The sequence below is a fragment of the Falco biarmicus genome, chromosome 11 (genome assembly GCF_023638135.1).
Source record: "Falco biarmicus isolate bFalBia1 chromosome 11, bFalBia1.pri, whole genome shotgun sequence".
Taxonomy (NCBI): Eukaryota; Metazoa; Chordata; class Aves; order Falconiformes; family Falconidae; genus Falco; species Falco biarmicus.
Window position 1 is genome coordinate 36988565 of NC_079298.1, and position 22923 is coordinate 37011487.

Sequence of the window (22923 nt, forward strand, 5' to 3'; positions counted from 1 at the left end):
AAGACTGAAAATTGCCTGCAACAAATACAAACCAAAACTGCGCTTGAATCTATTGCTCAGTGTTCCCTTCAGATTTCAGCATACAACTGAAGTTCATACTGCCATGTTCATGGATAATATATCTATGTGTGGGACCCTATATAGTAATTAAATGCAAGTACGCTGTAGAATTAATGAATGTCATTGATCTAAATATTTTTTTGAGGACCCTGAATATTTCCTAAGATTTACAGCTTAATGAGTAGGGAAACAGCAGTTCTGTCACAGGAGATGGAAGAGCAGTAGGCTGGCTGAGCTACTATGGTGAAGAAACATTAAGCCCTTGTAGATCTCAGCATAAGAAATGGACTGATTTTTTGTTCAGATATTTTGTCTTTGCAGTTAGCAATTTTAAAAATACTTAAACCAAAAGTGACAGTTTATATGAGAAACCCATGCTTTTTCGTTGTCACGCTGGCAGAAGGCGGTTTGAGCTAAGCCTCTATCCAGTATTATTTCCATTCTTTTTTTTTTTTTTTTTTCTTTTGGAGCTGCTCAGAGATGATTGTTGTAAGACTATGACCCTCTAAAAATTCTCTACTGGATTTACTTTGAAAATTCCATTACAATGTGTTTAGTTTTGAAATCAAAACTGAAATTTTCATATAAGTTCTTATCTCTTCAGATATGTTTAGTATATTACTTGGAGTACTACCATCAATTCTGAAGGGGTTTTTTGTTACCCTTACATGTTTCAAAACACGTTAGATTTTGTAGACTCTTTTCTAGTGTTTCTGGATTTTAATAATTTTCTTTTTTCTGTGCTAATGCATGCACTGTAAATTTCTCTGTCATATCTTGACTTGTTGTTCCATATCTTTGATTTCCTGTGATCTGCAGCACCAGGAGGCAGGGCTGGTCCTGGCAGTCATAAAAAGAGACTTGGTTCCCCCTTCTGGGAAAACTGCCAGATATATATTACTTCAAAAGCTGAAATATATTGTAAGAACTTTGATCAACAGTCTTAAAACATTAGGCTAATTCTTCCTTCTTTTTCAGTGTGTGAGAAACCAAAAAGGTCAAATGTGACTTGAAATGCATGTCAATTAAGGTGGATGTGTAATGCCTGGGTACTTGAAGAAAGTCATAAAGTCCAGCCTTTCACTGTTAACTATGAAATTTTTATAACTGTGTTTGCATTAAGACTTACAGAGGCATTATAGCATGTGTACTCTTAACAGTATTTCAAAAGTCAGTATGTATAGCTGTATTCTCACATCAGATTTCCCAAGTTGACATAAGATTTTTTCAACTCATGAAGATGACATGCTGTCCATCTATGGGTGATAGTTGCTATAGCAGAAAAGCTTCTGTGTTTGATTTTTATTTAACCATTTAGTAAATTTCTAAGAATATACTTGGTGGTTGGTAGGAAATAGGGTTAAAGAGTTGTGCCTCTCCTGAACGGCTTTATCCTGATAATGTTCCAGTTGTCTCAAAGTATTCAACATATGCTGTTGGTTTTCTGTTGAATTTTATTGCATAGTGCACGTCAGGAGGGCTTATGTTCTGTGAACTGTAAAATCACGTTCCATATGAAGGCTGGATGTATGTAGAAGATGATTGTCTGAATGGAAAAGGAGGTTTGGTTAACCTGTAAGGGAAAACAATTCCAAAGCATACAATGAAATGTTAACTGGATTTCAAAAGGCTTGTGGCAGCACTGAGTGTTCATTTGGCACAGCTGTTTTGGTCTGCATAGTTGATGTCTAAAGCTGTTGCATTTGGGCAGAAGACCATCTTAATTGTTACTGTGCTTCTGTGACCTTCCCTAAGATTCTGTAGAAATATTTTTGTTTGATATGGTCACAATACTTAATTTCGGTATAAAATTTGTTTTCATAAATACCTTGTGGTGAGAAGTGATTGCTTTTTCAGAGGAGCTCTTGTGGGTCTGCTCTATGATGGTGCATATTTTGCTTGTAATGTCAGTCATGTTTTATTCAAATTAAAATACTGCCTTTTTTTCTGTTGCCTCATTAATGGAAGCTCAGCATGGACAAAATAGGAGGTATGCTGCTCTTTGTCATGAGGAAGAGGCTCTATTCTCTCTGTTTTAGACCTGTGCATGGATACTGCTTTCCACATTTCCACACTGAGACAGTGTCTCTAAATGCTGTACGTTGCATTAAATACCGTAACTAACATCTGGACTTTCTTCTACTTCCCTATTTTCATCTCGCATCTTTCATTCTTGTCTCACATCTTGACTACTTCGTGCCTTCCTCTCTGATCGTGCAAGTAGTGTCCGTTCCACCCCCTCCCCATTTCATTTTCCTGGCTGGATTGGGTGTGTAGCTGTTCTCTTTATGTGTATTTGATCAGGGGCTCCACATGTTTGCCTCTACCTTCAAGGGCTGATGTGACTTAGAATTCTTCAGTTGTCCCTTAAAGAGTTACTGAATCTCAGGCCATTTTTGGTTCCAAAAGGATTGCCAGTTTTGAGTTCTTATGAAGCTTTCCAACAAGAATGTTTATTTTCTGCTATTAAAATTTTATTTGGCTGAAATATGTACAATATTGATAAATCTTACATTCAAGTGTACAAAATGTATGTTTGTGGAAGTAAATGTGAGCAGAAGCAAGTGGCAGTAAGATGCTCTAGGAGAAAGGACAAGCAGATGGTGACAGAAACCACTCTCTGATTTCATAGTTGCTGTTGAGTACAGATGACATGATGAAGTAATATTCCTGTTTTGATTTCCAGTAGGATATGTTGCAGAGTGAAAACTGTTTAATTTGCAGTTTCTTTCTAGTAATTTCACCAGCAGTAATTTAACCAATTTCTTGTTGTACCCTTTGTGCTTCATCCTCCATGTGTGATTTGCCGCCTTGTAATGAAGGCAATGTTCTCCTTTTTTTTTTTTTTTCTCCCATCGAACTCTGTTTCTGAACTATGCTGTTGAAATATTACCTAAATAAAACCAGAATTAAACCCCAAATATTCATTTCTTTTGTTAATGTCTAAACTACACTTTGAGTCAAAGAAATAGCAGGCAAGACCAGCCACAGATAAACTATGAACAGAGCAGTGTAAGTCTGAAGAGCTTCAATATCAGTTTCTTAACATGTGTTAAGTGTGAGGTCCAAACTATACTGAAAGGTGGTGCCTGAGGAAGAAGCCGCATGTCTCTGCTACTGGCACCCTCGGTAACCCTTGCAACAGAATCATCCCCACCAGGTACCCTGGGGTATGGCATGGTGTTCAGAGCAATGAGCGCTCCAGTGGTAACTGGCAAGGGGGGGTAAGCAGCTGCTAGAGACTGGAACAAATGCTCAGAAAACATCCTTAAAGAGCAAAAGAGTAAAGTCTGAAGTCAGCAATTGCAAGGCTGTATGAGTTCACTTGCTGTTTTTTCAAAACTGAAATCATTATGTGAAACTGCATATTTCAACAAATTTCCAGATTCATTAAGTTTCTGCCTTATGTTGTTCCACCTTTCCTTCCCTTTCATTCTAAAATTGGAGACCCCTGTGTTAGAGATTCAGACAATGAATCCTTTTATCTAGCACTTACATTCATTATTCATTGTGCATTGTCAGTGGATTGCTACATCAGGCCTGAATTAGAGATAATTAATCTTAGGAAAGCACTTCTAATTTCACACTTTATGAAGGGCTGTTGTCTCAGCACAGCAGTTCCTGGTGGCAAAATACTCTAATGCTTGTTGTTGCTCTTCGGTATACTCTCTCTTGATGTGCATACAAGTCTTCATTTTGCTTACTTCTGGGTAGTTTTACAGCAGTCATGCTTGTGTTTTGCTTTGGAAATAACTTTTTGGTATTTTTATTTTATGCAGAATTTCAAACAGAAGTTGGGTAAATTGTTCTTTAAATGGTGAGGTTAGAAAGACCTTTATCCTTTTCAAAACTCAAGAAGAAAATCTGGAATAGTGATGGACTTACCAGCAAGAAGAATCAAGTAGATTCCCAGCTCGGCATGTTACTTCAGATGATGTGCTAAATTGGTAGCTGGTAATTGATCAGATAGTCTACACTTAGTACCCAAGGCCTGATGTTTTCCATCTGGTGGTTAATTTGTTTCTAAACCATCTTATTATGCAGGTAGTTTTCTAGGAGCTCTACTTGCACGTGTGAGCATGCATGTAAGAACTTCACTCGGGAAGTTGATCTCATGTATTGCAACCTCTTTGTTTAGTTTACACGTCTGCATAGGGAACAGTTCCTGCTCTGTGGTTTACAATAGCTTAGAAACGATTCTAAAATTACTGCTATCTCTTGGCAGTACTTACAACTGGCATTTCTAGAATGCTGAAAGAATAAAACTATAATCTATGCTCATATGAAGGTACCGGAGAAGTGATTCGGTGCAAAGGTACCAGAGATCCCTTAGTTGCATAGCACATAGAGGGGAATATTTTGAAGTGAGTATCAGTGCATGCTTGTCCTTCTGCTTTTCCTTTGTATGCTATTGATTTAAGTAGGAAATGAAAAACTGAGACCTAGAAATGGACTTTTTGTTTCACTTAGCATTTTTGCAAAGTGGAAAAAAAAATATGCTGAGGACTTTTAAAAAGCTGTCTTAAGTCTCTTCAGCTGTATTTGCGAACTAAGGTGTAGTGCTTACCACACTGATATTTTTTTTTGATTACACTCTTCATGAAAACTGGCACATGATAAAAATATTTACTATAATTTTTTCTATTATTAGGTTTTTCACTGCAAACATAATTCCTTTGTAGAAATGTTGATCTTTTAGTCCTTGAAAATAGAAATTGGGGGAAAATAATTACAATTTTAAATAAGAGTATATTACACTGTGCAATTTGTGCTGACTAGAGAAACACACCTCCAACCTGAATTACCCTGTGATCCTGACCTCATAAATGGAGTCAAGAATTAGAATTTATTGTTAGTCTAATTAATGCCCTAGCAGTCTAATCAAAATGCAGCAGTTTTCAAGTGTTGGTATCACTGTAATTGGCTAACAATATAGTCTAATTACTACTAGTTTCCAATAATTGCTGTATGGAGCATCATCAGTGTCCTGAGCTCTGCTGGGAGGAGGATGCTGGGTGGTGGCTTTATGTGAGATTTTGCTGGGTGTTTTCAAGTGGTCGGTTGCTAATGCTTTGTGTTGATCTGAAAGCTTACAGATGTTAATGGCTCTGGTTTTGTTACACCTGTATTGTATCTGCTATAATTTCCTTAAGACTGTAGTTGCACAAAGCTGAGTTGAATCTAAAAATGAGCTAGACAGAAGTCATTGAGCTGTAATGACTTCCTTATAGTTAAGTCACTCAGCTGCAAGGCATGTGCTGCTACAGCTAAAGCCAAGCTCAAAAAAGTAAGTGCAGGAGAAGTCCAGACAAAAGGTTGGTATCCTTCAATAGCACATCTGGGGCAGTCCTGGGCCTGTGCCCTGCTAATAACAAGGCAGTACTGCCTTCACAGTGGGATGAGTCAGTGTGCCACGCTTGGGGTAGAGAGCTGGGAAGGTAAGCTGACCTTTCAGGTTGGCTTGCTGAGTAACAGTAGCTGAAGATGGAATGAGTCTGTTTGCAAAGCTATAAGCTGTTACGGTTGTGATGGAAATACTGATATCGCTTCGTATTGTTACGTTAATGGCCAGGCTGCATTAACCACAAGGAAAGACCAGCTTCTGCTGCACCATCATCTGGTCTGCGACAGCTCCTGCAAAATAAGCCTTCTGAGTGCTGCCAGGTGCCACATCTAATTTTGACATGCACTTGGAAGGATGTTCTTAAGCTCTTAAAATCTTTTACTGCAGCTTGTATTTTTTGGAGTAAGATGTTCTTCAGTGTTGAGTCGTCTTCTGGTGATGGAGCGTGGAGGCTTTTTCATTTTGTTTACAGTAGCCCCGTGTGTGAACTGACATGGGCTATTACACTAGGAGCCTCTGATCTGAGCTGTAGCAGTTTGGCAAAATGGAAAGATAATCTCTTCAGAAAGAAAATCTCTGCAAACTGCTTGAATCTGGTATGATAGGGCAGAGGTTCTTCAGAGGCCATGGATTGAGTGGCTTTTTTAAAAATTTTTTATTTTATTCTATTGTTGTTTTGGGTTGTGGGTTTTTTTTTTCCTAGCCTGATCGTTGGAAGAGGTTAGTGCCTGTGAAACTGAAATTCTGAATTTTTGGGAAAGTTATTTATAGACTTTTAAGGTTAGGGCCAAAGTCTAATGGAGAACCTCAAGAGCAATATACAATAGATCTCCAGATTGTCTGTGTAAGGATTGTGTTTGTAAGGATCATCTTAAGACTCAGGTTTTTTCTTCCTTTCTTTTATTCAGGTAATGTTTGAAATACTCTGTTTAGCTGAAGCTGTGACAAATGTGCCACTCTTTTGCTACGCTTCTTACAGCAGTATAGGGAGTCATGTTTATAAAACTCAAGTCTGTCCTTTTGTGAGAACAGCTGCTTGGTTTAGTATACTCCAGGCTGTTTAATAACAAATTAGAATTGCTGGGAAGAGTAGCCAGAATACACAAACAAAAATTTGTCTTTCTTTCCTAGGCCTTGGTCCTAGATCTTTCACAGTTCTGAGCCTAGGGCTCACAAAATCTGCTTGTGCAGTGTGTAGGGAAGTGCTCCCTGTGCAGCCAAGGTAACGTGCCCTTTGGCAGGTTGGAACAGCCATTACCAGGTACAAACCACCCTGCTTTTTCATGAAAAGAAATTCTTTTGAATCTTGAAATTGTACTTTGGGTAATTTCTCCAAATGGTACCAGGAGACAATTTGTGTACAGTTTTCTAAAATTCCTGCTGCAGCTTTGATTAGGTTCTCCAGTGTTTTGGAGTTCTATGTCATAAGGAGTGTTCTTATCTCACGATTATTTAGAATTTAGCAAAGGTGTGAACTTCAAAACGCATCCCTGTACCTGTCCCTTTTTTTCCCTGCTCCCCCGTACACACTTCCATTGATTGCTTATGGGAGAGGAGGTATAAAATTTTCCATTTGCTGGGCTACGGGGAAAGGCAGTTATGATCTTGTGCCTTCCCAGTACTTCCTCAGTTAATGTGCTCACTTTCATGTTTAGAACTTTCCTAAGTTTCCTAGAAAAAAAATCATTACAGGCTTTCATGACTGTGCCAAACACTAGGACTTTAGTCTATTGTCCAAAGGATTAAAGAGCAGTGTTTTTTCATTCAGAGCTGAGATCTGTAACAGATGCTATTTCATGTCCTTCTCTAAGTTCCCAGCCTTAATTCATAAAGTACCTTTTCTGTCTTTTTCATCAGTGTTATTTACCTTCTTGTACCTGTAATTTCATATATAGTACTAACTCTTTTCTTCTACTACATCTGAAATTGCTTTATTTCTTAGTGTTAGTGTTCCTTTATTGTGACTTACCCTGCTGTGTTTCTATTGAGTCCCCCCCAATCTCCTTCTTGAACAATTGCTTCCCATCATCCTGGTGTTAATATACAAGTAGTTGTGAATTGGTTTGTTCCCTTTCTTTCTTGGTAACTAGTTCTGTTTTCTTCTTTGTTTCCTCCTCTCCTTTTTCTTCTTACTATCCTGGAGTCAGGCATTTGAGTTCTTGACGTAGACTTGTCTTTTTGGTCAAAAAGTGAATCTTGTATCCACTCCAGGCTGTTTTTTCTTATGCCAGCTCTGAAGACAGAAGGTTGGGTGTCTGAAGGGAAGCAGTGGCTAGTCAAGGGCATGTTTGCTCTATGCATGAAGTCTCTAGACTTTGCCTTTCAGTTGATAAGGGAATGACAAACTTACTTTGCATAGTGGCATACAAAGTGAAGATGTGGTTTAGCAGGTCATATGTGGACTTACTGATTTGTTTGAACTTCTTTGAGTAAAGACTGTGATTCACATGGACAGTTACACAGTCAGTATAAGAGATGACCTCTCTGCAGACATTCAGTACTCTAAATTCTGTTAATCCTTATTTTTGTTTCTGGGGTTCTTGGCAAGATATGAAATGGAAGTGGTCAGCTGTTGAGCTTTTGATCTTTTCGAGCTGATGGAACCAGGTACCAGTGACTTTAACAGTACATAGCATCTTTTCCTGGAGACTATCCAGAAAGAAATAATTTACATTGAAAAGGTGTAACTGGGAAAGATAGTATCATAAATGTTGTGGCAATTGCTAAACCTCATAGTGCATCTCTATTACTCTTCTGGATAGCTCAAAATGTAATAGGCAGACCACACGGAAATTGATGAGGGTGTTTGTATGTATGGGGTGTGTGTTGTTTGGGTTTTTTTGTAGGTTTTTTTTTTTTGGGGCGTGGGGCAGGGGGTGAGATGTGGGGGGGTGGTTTGTTTATTCAGAAAGTTATTTCAAATGAGAGAGAAAGGGTTCCTTGAAGAAGGAACATTTTGGTCACTTCTAAGGGAAGTTGTTGGTGGCAGTGTATGGCGATGCACATTTGAGAAAGTGAAGTGAGGAAGGAACCCAAAGGTGTTAAAAAAGGGAGTGAAAATAGAACGATATTGGGTTAAATATAGATGTGTAAAACATGGGCAAGGACTCTAATGGCTGGAAAAATTACTCCAAGCAAAAATTGAAATTAGTGGAGAGTAACGTGGTTAACTGGGGGAGATGCAAATGAGATAGATTGCAGAGTAATATGGAGCAGATGGGAGGTGGGGAAAAAAATGAAAAGCAGAGATGTCTGACTGTAAAAGGCTGTAAAAGTCAAGGTGACAGATGAGGGCTTAGAAAGAAGTGACTCCAGTAAACAAATTACGGAACCCAAATCCCTTCCTTGCTTACTGGAGACAAGGAAATGGGGAGAAAGAACTGGAGGTGACAATCGAGTTTTGATCCTGAGATAGAGTAAAAGTGTATGCATTACTTAGAATAGAAAATGAAGACTGTAGCAAGAGACTAGGGAAAAAAGGTATTCTTAGTACTAGAAAGAATCAGTTTGTGATAATGGTGTGGCAGGAATGGGAGACGATGCTGAGATTTGGATTAAAACCAACTTGAAGGAAATGTGATGAATTATTGCTGCGTGTTTGAACAGATACGTGGAGATGGCGACTAAGTAATTGGAAAATTTACTTACAATGAACTTGTTTCCTACAAGGGGGCTAAAAGAATCGATATAGCAGCGAATCTGTACATTAAATCAGAGCATTAAGAATATTAGGAATATGTCTTACTGTAGTGTTACATCTTGCCATGAAGTGCATAACTCGGGTAGCTTTATGCTATGAAATAATGATCACTCAATTTGCTGTATTTTTATCACTTAAAAATGTCTTATCTCTTGTCCATAGATATTTGATTTAATGGATGCCAAAGCCCGTGCTGACTGCATCAAAGAAATAGATCTTCTTAAGGTAAAAGATTTGTTTAAAAGGTGTGCAGCCATCATCAAAGTATATTAAGTTCTTCATAGATATACTGGAGGTGACCACTGTTTTATCTGTAAAGGAGTTTTTTAATCTTTATTGCTTATAAAATTAATGTTGAGAAGTAAATCCTATAGAAGAATAGGTAACTCTTCAAGTAGAAGTTCTGCTAAAAGTACGCAGTATTTTAAACTGTGTACTCTGTACAGTAAAATACTGATTTCAGAAATTGACTTTGCTGTTTCAGGTAACAGTTTAGTGTGCTATTGCATAGATACATTGAAGCAAAATTCCTCTAAAATTGCAACTTAAATCATAATGTTCTTGCAATATATTTCTTGTAAATGCTGCTGGTAAGCATATACTTTTTGTATCATACTGAAATAGGTTGTAGGGGTTGTTTTGTTTGCCTAAGTAATAATGTTTCATTTGTCAGTCTTAAAAGATCAGACACTTTACACTAAAATGTGCATTATTATTCTGCTTTCTTAGCAACTGAATCATCCCAATGTAATTAAATACTATGCCTCATTCATCGAAGACAATGAACTGAACATAGTGTTGGAATTAGCAGATGCTGGAGATCTCTCTAGAATGATAAAGGTACGAGTTAACTTTTTAAAAAAAATTAAAAGCTTGTAACATTCAACAACTTTAGCTTTTCATTCTGCATGCTTATTGCTGCATGAAATGCAGTGAAAATGTTAGGAACTGTGAAGTGGAGTGTTTAGACTGATTTTTAAAATCAATGTCCAATATTGATGCTTATGTAAGTATTTTTAACATTGTTGTCCAGAAAGTAAGTGCAGTGGGGACATAAATAGACTGAAATTATGTTAGTGCTGGATAGAAGAAGAAAAACTGAAGGAAAGCACTGCCACCACCATTTAGAACAATACATTTTGACAGCATTCCTGATTCTTGGCACAGTTGTGTTTTGTGTTCTAATATTCTGTATTATCTCTCTATATGTATCTATCTCTATATTCTATGTTAACTATAATAGTGAAAGTAGAGGAGGGCTGGTGTCAAGGCAGAAGTTGTTTCTTCTAGGTCTTGGTCTTGAGCTTTAACTGCTGACCAATTTAGCAAACAAAATAGTGGTTAAAATGGAAATAACTACATTATTTTATATGTTTAGTTAAATTTTTCTTTATCTTGAGACTAACAAATATTCTGGAAAAATATTTCATATTTGACTGAAATCAGATGCAGTGAAATTAATGATATGTGGTGTTGCATTACGGGTTAATTGCTTGCTTTTGTAATCTTTAAATGCCTGTTCTTCAGCTAATCAGAAAAATTTGTCCGAGACCGTTGGCCAATATAAGCTTTCTATTCTGCTACTTCCCCTCTTTCCCTACCCTTTCTTCCACTGGCTCTTGATTTTAGTATGTTTCTTTGGTGTGCTTTCTTGTGTGCACACCAACGTTATTGTTGTCAACACAACGGAGAAAATAGTGCCAGCCAATTAGCATTTGCTCAGCAATAGCTGGGCACAAAGCAGAGTTCTGCTGTTGTGCTTAGGACCTACATGAATAGAGAATCTTAATTTCTTCATTAATGACTCTCATACTGAATTTTTTTTTTTTTTTAGCTTTTGAAGAATATTCCCCTCTAGAGTTACAATTGTAAGGTAGGACAGTCAAAATCTGGTTCTAAAGAGGTTGACAGGGTTCTGTTAATAGTTGTATCCAAATCTGATTTTTTTTCGTCCATTTTACGAATTACTAATTCCGTGGGCTTACATCTCATGAAACATATAAAGGAAGGTTTGTCTTTTCTTTTGAATGTTCAGTTTTGACACAACAGTTATTAATATGAGTACTTCGTGACAGATTGCCTCATGGCATGTCTGGTCTTATGACCCATTGAAGCTTTTTCTTTTTCCTTTTTTTTTTGCTTTTTTTAAAATAATTTTAAATCCAGCATGTGAATAATGGCTTCTTCAGTAAAGTTGGCCTCATTACACCTTGTCCAAGTTGGTGGGTATTTCTTACAGGCGCGATCTTCGAGGCACTTTGTGATTGTGCTCTTAACTCAGGGATCACATTTAATGTAGCAAACTTAGATTGCTGTTTGATGTTAATGACAGCCTATCAGGCTATTATTAAATATGTATGAGGTGTCACAATGCACTCCGTCTTCATGCTGCTGGTGGAGGATATGATTTGGTAGACTACTTAGTATGAGTTTAAATGTGGGGTGCATCAGTTATATAGCATCTTCTAAAAGAAGTATTTTAAAAATTGCCTGAAAAATAAATGGTATGTAATGGTATGGGAAATTCCTAGCAGGGCGGCTGCCTGTTACACCACTGGGGCAAGTAACTGTGTTATTAAACCAAACAAATCATGCTCTGGTTTCCAGCGTTCTTGCTAGAATGCTGTTCTAAGTTTGTTGGAAAATGTTGTGGCACCCCCAGAAGAGTGTTTGGGTACCAGGCTGCTTGTGTGATTTATAGAAAGGATCAAGCATGTTTTTTGAAACTGTAAATGACCACAGCTTGAATGACACTGAAACCAGTGTTAATGTGAGGGAAAACGACTTAACTCATTTACTGGGGTGTTTGTTAGGACATTATTGGCACACCAGAGAATACTTACAAAGCTGCTGTGCCTTACATGGCACCTTAATGAATTCTTTAGTTCCTCCCTCAATGAACCCCGTCCTTGCTGCCCAGCTTTTACACCATCCCTCTTGTTACCTGTGAATAATACTCTCTTTGTCCCCATTGAGTAGACAACTGAGGAGAATCACTTTGTGTGTTCATATGGATTCTAATAGAGTTCATAGAATCTGCTGTATGACCAAAAAAAAAAAAAGCAGCTCTGCATTGGCATTTACAAATCACATAATGAAGTGAGTGGCATCTCATGTGTTCTCTCTGTCTGTTTATGTATGTACATACAGACATTTAATCCGCTTCACCCTAATTATTTTTAATTACCTCTGTCACAGGGAGATGTTTCAGTACATCAGCATACATTCTCAAAAGTAGGAGGAACCAAAATTGAAGCTTTCTTATCTTACAGCTTTTAATGGCCTGGTAGAATTCTGAGATGCGGTGTGTCAGTAATACTGAGAGCCAGACGTTATCGGGAAGGGGGAAATACTTGCATTTGACTTACAGTTAGTTTTGCCCTAGAATATGTACCTCAGTACTGTGCAGCCCCTGTGTAGGGGTGGTGAAAGAAGGAAAAATTTGTGATTTTTCTGCCTCTGTGCATTAGGCTGCTGGATACTATTACATCAAAGATTTTTACAAGGAAGTTTTTAGTAACTATTGTGCTAGTTCCCAGTTGCTCATAGTCTGCTGTTCTTGTCGGTGGTCTGTAGTATGGAAACATGGTGATAGTATATGGCTACCAAGGTTAAGGGTAGTTCATGATGACTCCTGTTGTTACCTTGTAATACCACCTCGCTTTGCAATAGAAAGATATGTTGTAGAGCAGGTTTGAGCCTTGGTCTCTTTTCCTGTTCGTCATGGTTCTCCACCACCACAGACAGCAACAGGGCGAAAATTGTTCTGTGGGCATTTTTAGTTTGGGATTTTTTTTTTTTTTTAAAAAAAGCAACAATTGATATATTGGATAAAGAAAATGCCCTAAAAATGAAGAAGAATCTACTAAGTGCATTAGAAACTAGTAATTGCATTAATCAAGAAGATACTATAATTATTTATTATATAAATAAATATAAATCGTATAAATAATAATAATGATTCGGTAAAAAGAACTAGATAGTAAAGCCTGTGCTGAAGGTGTTGAAACAAGAGAATTTGAACTATCTTGCAAAATAATTAGCATATTTAAGATTAAAATAAATTTTAGTTTTGATAACATTTCCTTTAAGTCATGAATAAATTTCTTGGGTCTATTGCATTTCTGCAGATATTTTTAGTTTTTCTGGCAAATAATCCTAACATACCACAAAAAAAAAAAAGGCGAACTTTAAACTGAACATGTAATACAGATCTTAAGGAAGTTGTCAGTGTTTTGGGAACAAGCATGAAAGCTTTCATCTAAAAAGTTGAAAATATGTTTGCAGCTTTCTCAAGGTAGATGGAAAAAAATTGTATTCTACAAGATGTTACCTAGATGTTGTCCCGCCGCAAGCAGATTAATTCCTGATGTGCAGTGCCAATTCACACACCAGGTTGGGATATTCCTTATTCCTTTGCACAGAGCAGGGAGCTAGGCAGTAAGGCACAAATGCCTAGCTCCCCGTCCGTCAACACTTTCATGCTATTTATACAGTTTAGCATACAAAGATGTCAGCCTTCGTTGGTTACAAGTTACCCAGCTCCTTCATTGCTTAGTACTCTTTCCCCATTCATGAAATAATTCTCTTGCTTCTCATGTTAATTAGTTCACATGCTCAATCTCAACTTCTTTTGGGTCTGGGGGATTTAATGAGTCATTGGTTGCGGTCTCCCCCTGCTGGAATTACCTTTACCTGTCCCATAGTTTTGCTGAGCTCATTCCTTACGGTGAACTTCCAGTCAGCTCCTTCATCCTGTGGAGGTGCATCCTTTCTGAAGTTCCTCTCCTGAACAAAAGGATTTGCTGGTGCTTAACGAAGTGCTCAGCAGGACATGCAGAGCGCTGGTTAAGGGTTAATTCAGGTTCCAACTCATACTCCAACTGTGTCAAAGTCAAACTGCCAATAACATGTTCAATTCCATCAACCACCTGGTATCACAGGCACTTCATCCACCTTTCAGAGAACATTTTTTTCTTGTGTATTTTTTTAACTTTAAATTGAAAACCCCGCAAACATACTATAATTAGCTAGGTAAAGTAAGACAAATATTTTAAAACTTCGCATCAGTATGAAGTTCATGTTGGTATCTTAGGTTTCTGCAGTTAGGAACAATGAATTCTTTGTCCTTAAACATACTGGGGTTTTATAGGACACTTAAAATACAGGGATATCACTTTCCAAGGAACTGATGCATATCTAAATTGCTCATTGCTGGAGCTCTGTTTAGACTTGTTTGAAATATCATTGATTATCATTCTGATGTTTCACCAGTGGTGGATATTCTAGTCTTCACTGTGTGAAATTGCATCAGGCAATTTCTTCTCTCCGCATGGTCTGGGCTGCAGACCCTCTGTCTTCTCCCCATGCCAAAATAGCAGTGAGTGTTTTTTGGAACTTCTTTGCAGTGCTCCAGGGTTCACTGCCTCGCCTGTGCTGCATTATGGGACAACTTGCTCCTTTTCCAAGGGCTTTAAAAGTGGAAGCATTTTTAGCTTCAGTCATTGGCAGCTTTGCCAGCCCAGAATGCTGCTCCTGCCTCTGTGAAGCACGCCTGCATTGCAGAACCTGTGTGACTGCAGCCCGGGTGTGTTACAGTGTGAGGAGGCTGCAGCGTGAGATGACAGCCTATAGACTTGCTGTAATAGCAGCAGACCTAGAAGGGACAGAGGGGCACAGGGTAGTTATTACAGTGAGCCTTATCTTAAGTGTTCAATGGTGGCTGTCATCAGTCTGAACTGGGGTGGTGATCAAGCGCAGGTCAAACTTCTGCATGAGCTGCTTTTATGGCCTTGGTGCATCTTGCCCCACTGTTGTTGCAGCGTGGCAGCGCTGAGGGGGCACGTACTGCTACGGAAGCCATTTACCTTTTTCTGTCTGGAAACTAGCAGCCTGGATTGCTGGACGGCTAGTAGCCCGTGGTTAACTGTCCTCACTGCAGTGAAGCTAGTTACATTGCTAAGAATGGAAACTTGTCACTTGTTTTTTCAAACTATTTTCTGGTGGATTGCTGTCCTGGGAATGTGCTAGAAATAGAGATGGTTTTGCAGAAAGTGGCATTATTTGATTAATATTGACAGCACGCGTTAGCTATAGTTTAACTTCTGTTTATTTGCAAGAGTGATTTTTTTCTTTTGCTGTGATAATTGAAAGATTTGTTGGGAGTATGAATTTAGGGAAGCACCCATGTAAGGAAGAGGTGCGGTGTCAGTCTAGTAGGTCAGGTGTTTAACCCTTCCCAGGGCATGACCCTAGTTTTTTGGGAAACCCTCAACTATTAACTGACTATACTGTGTGGCTATCTCTTAATAATCCAAAACAATGATTTGCAGTTTTAGCAGTTGTAGGACGTAGTTGGTACTCATGTTTGGAAGGCTGGTGGGACAATGTCTCCGATGTACTTTGAATGGCAGTGTTGCAGAAGCTGTATTCTGCTGTGCGCACACACATGTAACAGGACAGTAATTCTGTCTGTTTGCTGTTAGGGTTGCCAAAGATTTCGCTGTGTGAGAAAGTGTTTTCAGTTTGTCAAAACATAACAATTTTGTACTAAAATGTTGCATGCCAGCTGCCCGCTTGAGGGTGTATGTTTCCAAAAATGTTACATGATTTAGTAGATGGCTAAGGAAAAAATACATTGCTCTGCTGAGATGTACATTTGTTAGTTTGTTTTTAAATCTATTTATTTGTTTTAAAATCTAGCAACCACTGTACCTGAAATATTGTAGGCATCTGTGCCTTGAAACAGAGACTTAAAACTTGGGAAGGGGGTTTTTGTTACAGTAATGGCTGTGAAAACTCACCTAAACTGAAATTCTTACACAAAAGTTCATATGTGCTTAATAGAAATTGCTGGGTCACAGCAGCCAAAGTGGAGAATTTCTGTACATGTGGAGCTGTGTGAATCTTTAGCATCTCTTAGAGCTGACAGCTTTGCATACTACCTGAGTGACTATGTTTCAGCCTATAGTATGGGTGACTTGAAGTGGCTTTGCCAGAAATAGCTTTTTCCAGATGCTTTGGAGGGCTGAAGCTTTCCTGTCTCTCAGTGGGTATTTATTCTTTCTAACAGCATGGGGAAGGGAGTAATGTGAGGTGAATGTGAAGAAGACAAAAGACTAGGCAGACAGAAGAGTGGGCTGCCAGAAGCAGCTAAGTGATCCTTAAGTGGGGAGAGAGAGGATCTGACTGGGAATAGGGAAGACAAGTGGACTGGAACTAGCTGGTTAGCAGTTTTTGAGAGAAGGTAGACTGGGAAGTTAGGACACAGGGCAGTAGAGACTGAGGAGCGTAAGAGAATGAATATAAGAGCGATGGGTTGGGAAACTAGAATGGGAATCCCAATACCGGACACGAGCACAGTGATATTGAGAAGAGCTAGTGTGTTGCCAGAGGTAGGACAGACTGGGCAAAGATCGTAGAGACAGAAGCTGACTGCTGGTAGGGAGAGGGCCTGCGTGGGATAACTTGGACTGGCCGGGACCACGATGCGATTGTTTAAATGGAGAAAATGGGATGAAGGGACAGGTCTGGGATGGGGCCAGAGAAGAGGCAGGTTGCATAGGTATTACAGATCGAATACAGGGGAACACAAAGAAGAAGCTGTCCTGTAGCGTACTGCCCCATAGAGTGGGACTCAAGGTTCATGAGTGTTGCTGTTCTGCTGTCGTTGGCAAATACAGATGAAGTCCGCTGGTGGTGCCTACCCATTACCCGCTGAAGGATGGTACTCTTCTGTGCGAGTTACTTGGTCAGATGTAATACTAGCTGTGACTGCAAAAGTGCCAACGCCGGTAGGTTGTGCATAGCAGTATAATAGAGCACCTGCATTTCTTGGTTATTTTTATGCTTTTTTGAATCTAGGGAATTGCTTATAACCTAAGGAAGCAACACTGAATCTGAAAAATCAAGCATTCAAAGGCTAGAAAATCCTACAACAGATTATCTTACACTCTGGAAAATTACAAGTTTATGTCTTCAAAAAACCACTTCTATTTAATGTTAAGGGTGCAGCTAGTCTGGGTAGAAATCATGATGGTGTAGTACATGCACCACCATTTGTTGCATCTTTGCTGCTGCCTTTGCTGCAGCGGTGGTTTTCAAAGCAGGGAATTCAAGAAAGACAAAGGTTTAATGGTTAATACAAATGAATGCTCTTGCAAAGACTACCCTTTCTTACTGTCTCTGGTACTGTTCCTAAGGGATACTGTATAAACTACTTCACTATTTTTTGGTGGGAGTTGTAATCGCTTATTCTGTGTTTCTGATAATTAAGGTAAAACTCAGAGTTTGATTTGCAGAAGTATGGAGCGTTCAGAGCTTCATCTGTTCTGAGTGGAAAACTGCTTTGAAGATGGACTGTTTCATAAAGCTAAGTATGCTGAAAGGAGGCGCTTAAATTGGTGCCAGAATTAATTAACAGTTTAGATCTTAATTCTGTGCTCCCATTATAATCTTTAAAATGGGGATATTACTACCTTATCACTTCTAAGACCATTTGTAAAGGTAAACGTCACAAAGTTTATTTTATTAATTTGATATTCCAATGATGCATACCAGGAAGTTGTACCCCTCCTTGAAACTTATATTTAATAATGGATTTTGAACAGTGCAAATAAATAAAGCCTAGAGACATTTTCAAGTGGCTCATTAGCTGAATGTCTGGAATGAGGAAAGGGTCTTTTGACATAAAGAAAATGGAACTGAAAACTGTGCACTCACACTCTCAAGGGGGGCTTTAATTCTGAGATTTTTCTTATACTTGTGTCCAAATATTTGACGTCATGATTATTAAAAAAGTATTTTTAAAGTAGTCTTTTTGTGCATGTTTCTATATTTTCGTTTTTTGATACTGATTTATCTTGATCTATAAATGCAAATTTTAAAACATGGATTCTGGTTCTTTTGGTTTTCAGCAGTATCTGTGTCTCTTGTGCGTTTTCCTTTTTTTTTTTTCCTTTTTTTTTTTTCTTCCGTGACTGCTAGATTCAATTTAAAAAACACCCCCCTCACCCCCCCATGCCAAACCTCCTGACTCGTACTCTTTGGTTTAACATATTGTTATGTTTTATAATATAGAACAGTTTGGCACCTTGCTGAAGCTACATAATCGATAAAAGTTAAAAGCTTAAAATTTTTTTCCTTATTTTTTTTTTCACATTCTGTATCACCTTTATTCTTGGCTTTTTTGTGTACTCACTTTTTTGAAAAGACTTAAAAAAGATAGTGTAGCTGAAGGAACAGGTAATAGAATAAGATACTGTAACACAGTGTGTACTAATTACAGATCAAAGCTAAGTGATTTCTGTGTGCCTTTTCCTAAAGGAGAAATCTCAGGCTTTGAACCAGTCAGGCTAGTTTTTGTCACTAACTTTTTTTAAAGCTACTAAAAATCTTTTTCTTAAACTTATCTTTTTACACCCTGTAATTAAAAAAATAGTGCATCCTTATTCAGCTTTGTATATATTGTTAACGATGTAGCAGGTAAAAAGAGGGCTGGGTGGGGAAAGGGCCACTCTGTGGATGGGGCTGCGAAGTCCTAAAACAAAAAGCAAAGGCATTTTAAGCCCTGCTGCGGTAGGAGAGGCAGTTCTGGGAAGCTTTTGCTCCCCGTACGTGTGTTCCTGGGGTGTCTGACAGGTGCTTGACTGTCACCGTTGCTGCCAAGCACAGGTAAGCAGAATGAGAGCAGCGGCAGCAGTCTGCTGGGTGTGGGTTACATGTGTGCCAGCAGAAGGAAAGCTGACTGGTCCTGCAGTTTATAACCAGTAGGGTAATTGGGCTTGGTAATTGCCAGGCAGGCTTGTTAGGTTTTCTGAGAATCTGCCATCATCTGTGTCTGCCATTGGAGCAATAAGAATAAGCAGGCAGATTTTCTGCTAAAATAATTAACTATCAACACTGTTTTGTCTTGTGGATAGCCCCCTTCGCAGACATCCCACCTGAAGCTGTTGTGTGAGCTTACTTGTGTGGCTGTAGCTGGGAGGGGAACAGTGTCAGTCAGCTTTGAAAAGTTACCTTGATGGTGAACTTCATTTAACTATTACATAGGCTGTTCAGATAGGTCTAACTGGGGCAGAAATGCTTGGAGTACTTATTCTCCACCTTTGCCCACTGGCGCTAAAATTGTCGGGCTCCATGAATCTTTAAAGAGCAAGAAGTGAAAGATTTTATTAAACAGTAGTTCTGGGTGCTTTTCTTGTTTGAAATGCCCTGCAAACAATACTTGGAGATTATTTTTAGTTATTCACACAGTTGTTCTTGAAAAATTTGTAGTGTCAGTGTTTGTGCTATATGAGTAACTTGCTGAGAATGAAGAGAGATTTTGAATGTCTGCCTTATTTGTAGCAAAAAGAAAAAAAAAAAGAAAAAATTAAGATGGTAGCCTCTGTATTTTCTGTCATGCTATTGCTTTTTATTAGGAAGTAGAGTTAATGATTCAAGCATGAGTTTCACCTCTTCATGCTGTACCAGTTTTCCCAAGGGGATTTATTGGAGAGAGATGCATGTAAACAAATACTGTTGAATTTAAACATGTGGCTGTGTATTTTAAGAAGAGCCACTCGGCGGTAAACAGCAGAGACAATGAAAATGATCCGTATTGGTAATTTTATTTTAGTGGCTCTGCAAGTATATTTGATTTCAGTAGGTGATCTTTTCTGTCTGAGCACTGTGTGTTCTTGTGTTTTTGCTTGAGCAAAAATGTTAGATGGAACAGAGTGACTGTAGGTGGACTACTCAATAAGGAAAAATGAAATGAATCCTTGCAAAGGCAGTTGGATAAAAATACGCATATAAAGTGACTTCGTTCAGAGATTTCTAAGGGATCTGAGTTTAATCAGGACTCTAAAGGTCTGATTAACAGATTATTAGCATGAAAGAATAGATACTGAAAATAGAAAATAGGAGGATTTTGACTTGTGTTTTTCTTACAAGGCTTTCTATTTCTTCTAAGTAGATGTCTTTAGATTGTGTGTGAAAGAAGATTGCGTTTGAGAAGATGTTTCTATCTCTGTGGTGGTGGATTTTTTTTTTTTTAAGACCGTAGTTTAATTCTATTAATTTGGCCTTCTGATGCTAGTGTAGGTACTTCTATTATTACTACGATTATTTTGTCTATTAATTTTTGTACTGTATCTTAGTCTTTTGCTGCTATTGATTAAATGAAGTTACTTGCTGTATACTAAGATCACCAGTAGAGGAAGATTGAATTATTTTTTTTTTAAATGCATATTTTTTTTGTGGATTCTGGAAGGGAAAGAATAAATACATGGCATCTTCAGTAACTGGAGATGTAAAAAAACTGTAAAGCAAAGTTGGAAAAAGAACCAGGTAAATGTTTTATTTTTTTTAACTGTTATTAGTCACGTTATTGGCCAAGTACTTGCTACTTTCACTGTGTTCAGTTGGTAGATTGCGATGTTTTGTATGTGTTCTGTTTTCACAACTATGGGAATGCTGCCACTTTTGAAATGTAGGCAAATTTGATCACCTTGTGGTTGGTGGTGGGTGAATGGGTCAAGATGTGGTGAAAAGTTCTATTTTTGTTCTGCAAAGAAAGCAAGGAAAATGGCAGAGAACTTAGCACAGTCTAAAGAGCTGGGCAGCTGAATGCACGGGAACTCAGAGCCAGGCAGAACTCCTGGGACACTGCTTTCATACTGGAATTATATAGCCTTTTAAATAGAAAATAAGACTTATGTAAAAACTTTACTTCTATATACATGAGTCTCTGATCTTTACTCCAAAATGTAGAGGTGTTGAGGTCCATCTTCACTGTCTATCTTGATGACCCCGCACACCCTTGCCGGTTCTGGTTTGTTTCTGTTGTATTCACAGAGCAAGAATTCTTGCTTGTACTTCCATAACTTCTTATTACAGCTGCCTGACCTCATCTTTCCTCTCACTGTTCTTTCTGCTAGTCCAGAATAAAAAAGACTCTCAAAGAAACACAGGCAGAAGTGGCCAAGATCTTTGTTACATGTTACTCAGAAGTTCCTTGCAATAATTCTTTCCGCACCACTTTCCTCTTGATGAAGTTCAGGTTTCTTCCCACATGGATCTGGTTGTCGAATCACTGTGTTCTGATAAGTTTATGCAATCAAATTTGAAAAAAACCCTAACAAAACCTCTTTATATTTTTGTAAGCAAGAAGTGAAGTAATGGAGACAGATGTGATCAAGACCGTCATCAAAACATGAAAGAAAGGAAAAGGAATCTATTTAAAGCAAAGAAATGATCATTTCTGTTTTACTTTTCCCCCATTTCGTCCTTTTAGAAGGCAGCTCTAGCCTAGAACATGGACAGTGAAAAATTCAGGTATATGGTCTTGTGGGCTTGTTTGACAGTTTCACAGACTGTTTATTTTTAATAATGACTCTGCAAAATCGTTTAGATGATCAATTCATCATCTTTCGGCAAGAGATGTTCATAAACATCTTGCTTTCTATAGTTCACTTTGCTTTTTAAACACTAGGGTTTGTTTTTTTTTTTAACAATCTTCCATTTATTCCTATTTTTTTCCTATGCAATGAATTCTAAACCAAGGTAAATCACATCTTAAAATTCTCTGAGACACTAACGTCGGAACTGAATGCTAATTTTTTTCCAAGCATGGTTACTGAGATGTAGGCAGTCATATCTGAAATCTCCAGTTGTATTGAAATCATCTATGCTGTCTGCTCTTTACTTACTGGCAGGAAATTCTTAGTTTTCTTATAAACGCCAAAGTCCTGTGTATTTCCTTTAAGAGTATTCTCTGAACTGTGCTTGTTAAGCCTAGATAAGGTTATTTGCTAATTGCTTTTGGAATTTGACCTTTAAAGCATCATCTTTAGAAAATCAGTATAATATAATTCCATGCTTTTATATTGACTTTAAACTTTTTTCCTGTCTATCTTATTTTATTTTATTTTTAATGTCTCCAAGAAACTGAATGATGTATGCTGTTTAGGTGCAGGGCAGCTACATTTAACTTTACTAGGATGGGAAACTTGAAGGATATTTAATTTTTCTTTTAGCAATTTATTAGAGAGAACCATGAAAGTTCTGTTTTCCCATAATGAAACTTCTCAGTCATTCTGTAAAAAGGGACAAAAAGACGAACCTTAAAGCTCTGTAAGGCATTTGAATAGCAAATGTATGACCACAAAAATTTCCAGTTGCCTTAAACGACTGAATTGCAGTTTTATCTGTACTGACATTGTGAAAACTCTTTTAAAGTAGTTTTTTGTGATTTCATTCTTAAAGACAGATGGAAATTTTGTGGGATATGGCTTTTGAAACAAATAATTCTTGCTGGGAGACAGTCTGCTGCCTGAGCATACCTGATATTCTCTGTTTACCTGACAAAACACCAGTTTGCAACACTGGCCAAATTTTAATGCACATGTACAAGCAGTTCCCTTTCTGTCCAGTTTCAGCTGTGTTGAGACTGATCTTTCACCTCAAACAGGATTATGTTTTTTTAATGTCACACCCTACAAAGTCAGTGGTCTAAGGGACGTCAGAACTGTCCTTTGAGCCTCAGACAGGTAGAAGAAGCAGAATAGTGAGATGTTGAAGATGAGAGTACTTTAGAAAGCTGTATGTTGGGCTGTATTCCTTTGAGGTCAAATTTGGGCAAGTAATAGCATCTTGTATACGATGGGGGATAACTGTATTAAGTTAACTTGATCATGTGGACCTTAGGATGCTTGAGACATTACAGTGCCAGGCAGTGTGAAGTAGTTTCAGTATTAACTGTTTGTGGTGTTACTACTATCCGCTACATTAGTGGTCAAAAATTACTGTCTTGGCATCCTGTCTTTGGCGTTTTGGT

General features: G+C 38.1%; 1 protein-coding gene across 12 annotated transcripts in view; it reads left to right on the forward strand.

The window, feature by feature from the left end:
• NEK7 (NIMA related kinase 7) overlaps positions 1–22923 on the forward strand; it is a 75154-nt gene that overhangs the window by 20625 nt on the left and 31606 nt on the right. For all 12 annotated transcript variants that reach the window (XR_008824579.1, XR_008824578.1, XR_008824577.1 and 9 more), the window contains 2 exons: positions 9267–9329; positions 9834–9944. Coding sequence is in view for 4 of the 12 variants with exons in the window: in XM_056355453.1 (XP_056211428.1) it covers positions 9267–9329; positions 9834–9944 (174 nt within the window). In the remaining 8 variants the exon portion in view is untranslated. The remainder of the gene's footprint in view (positions 1–9266; positions 9330–9833; positions 9945–22923) is intronic.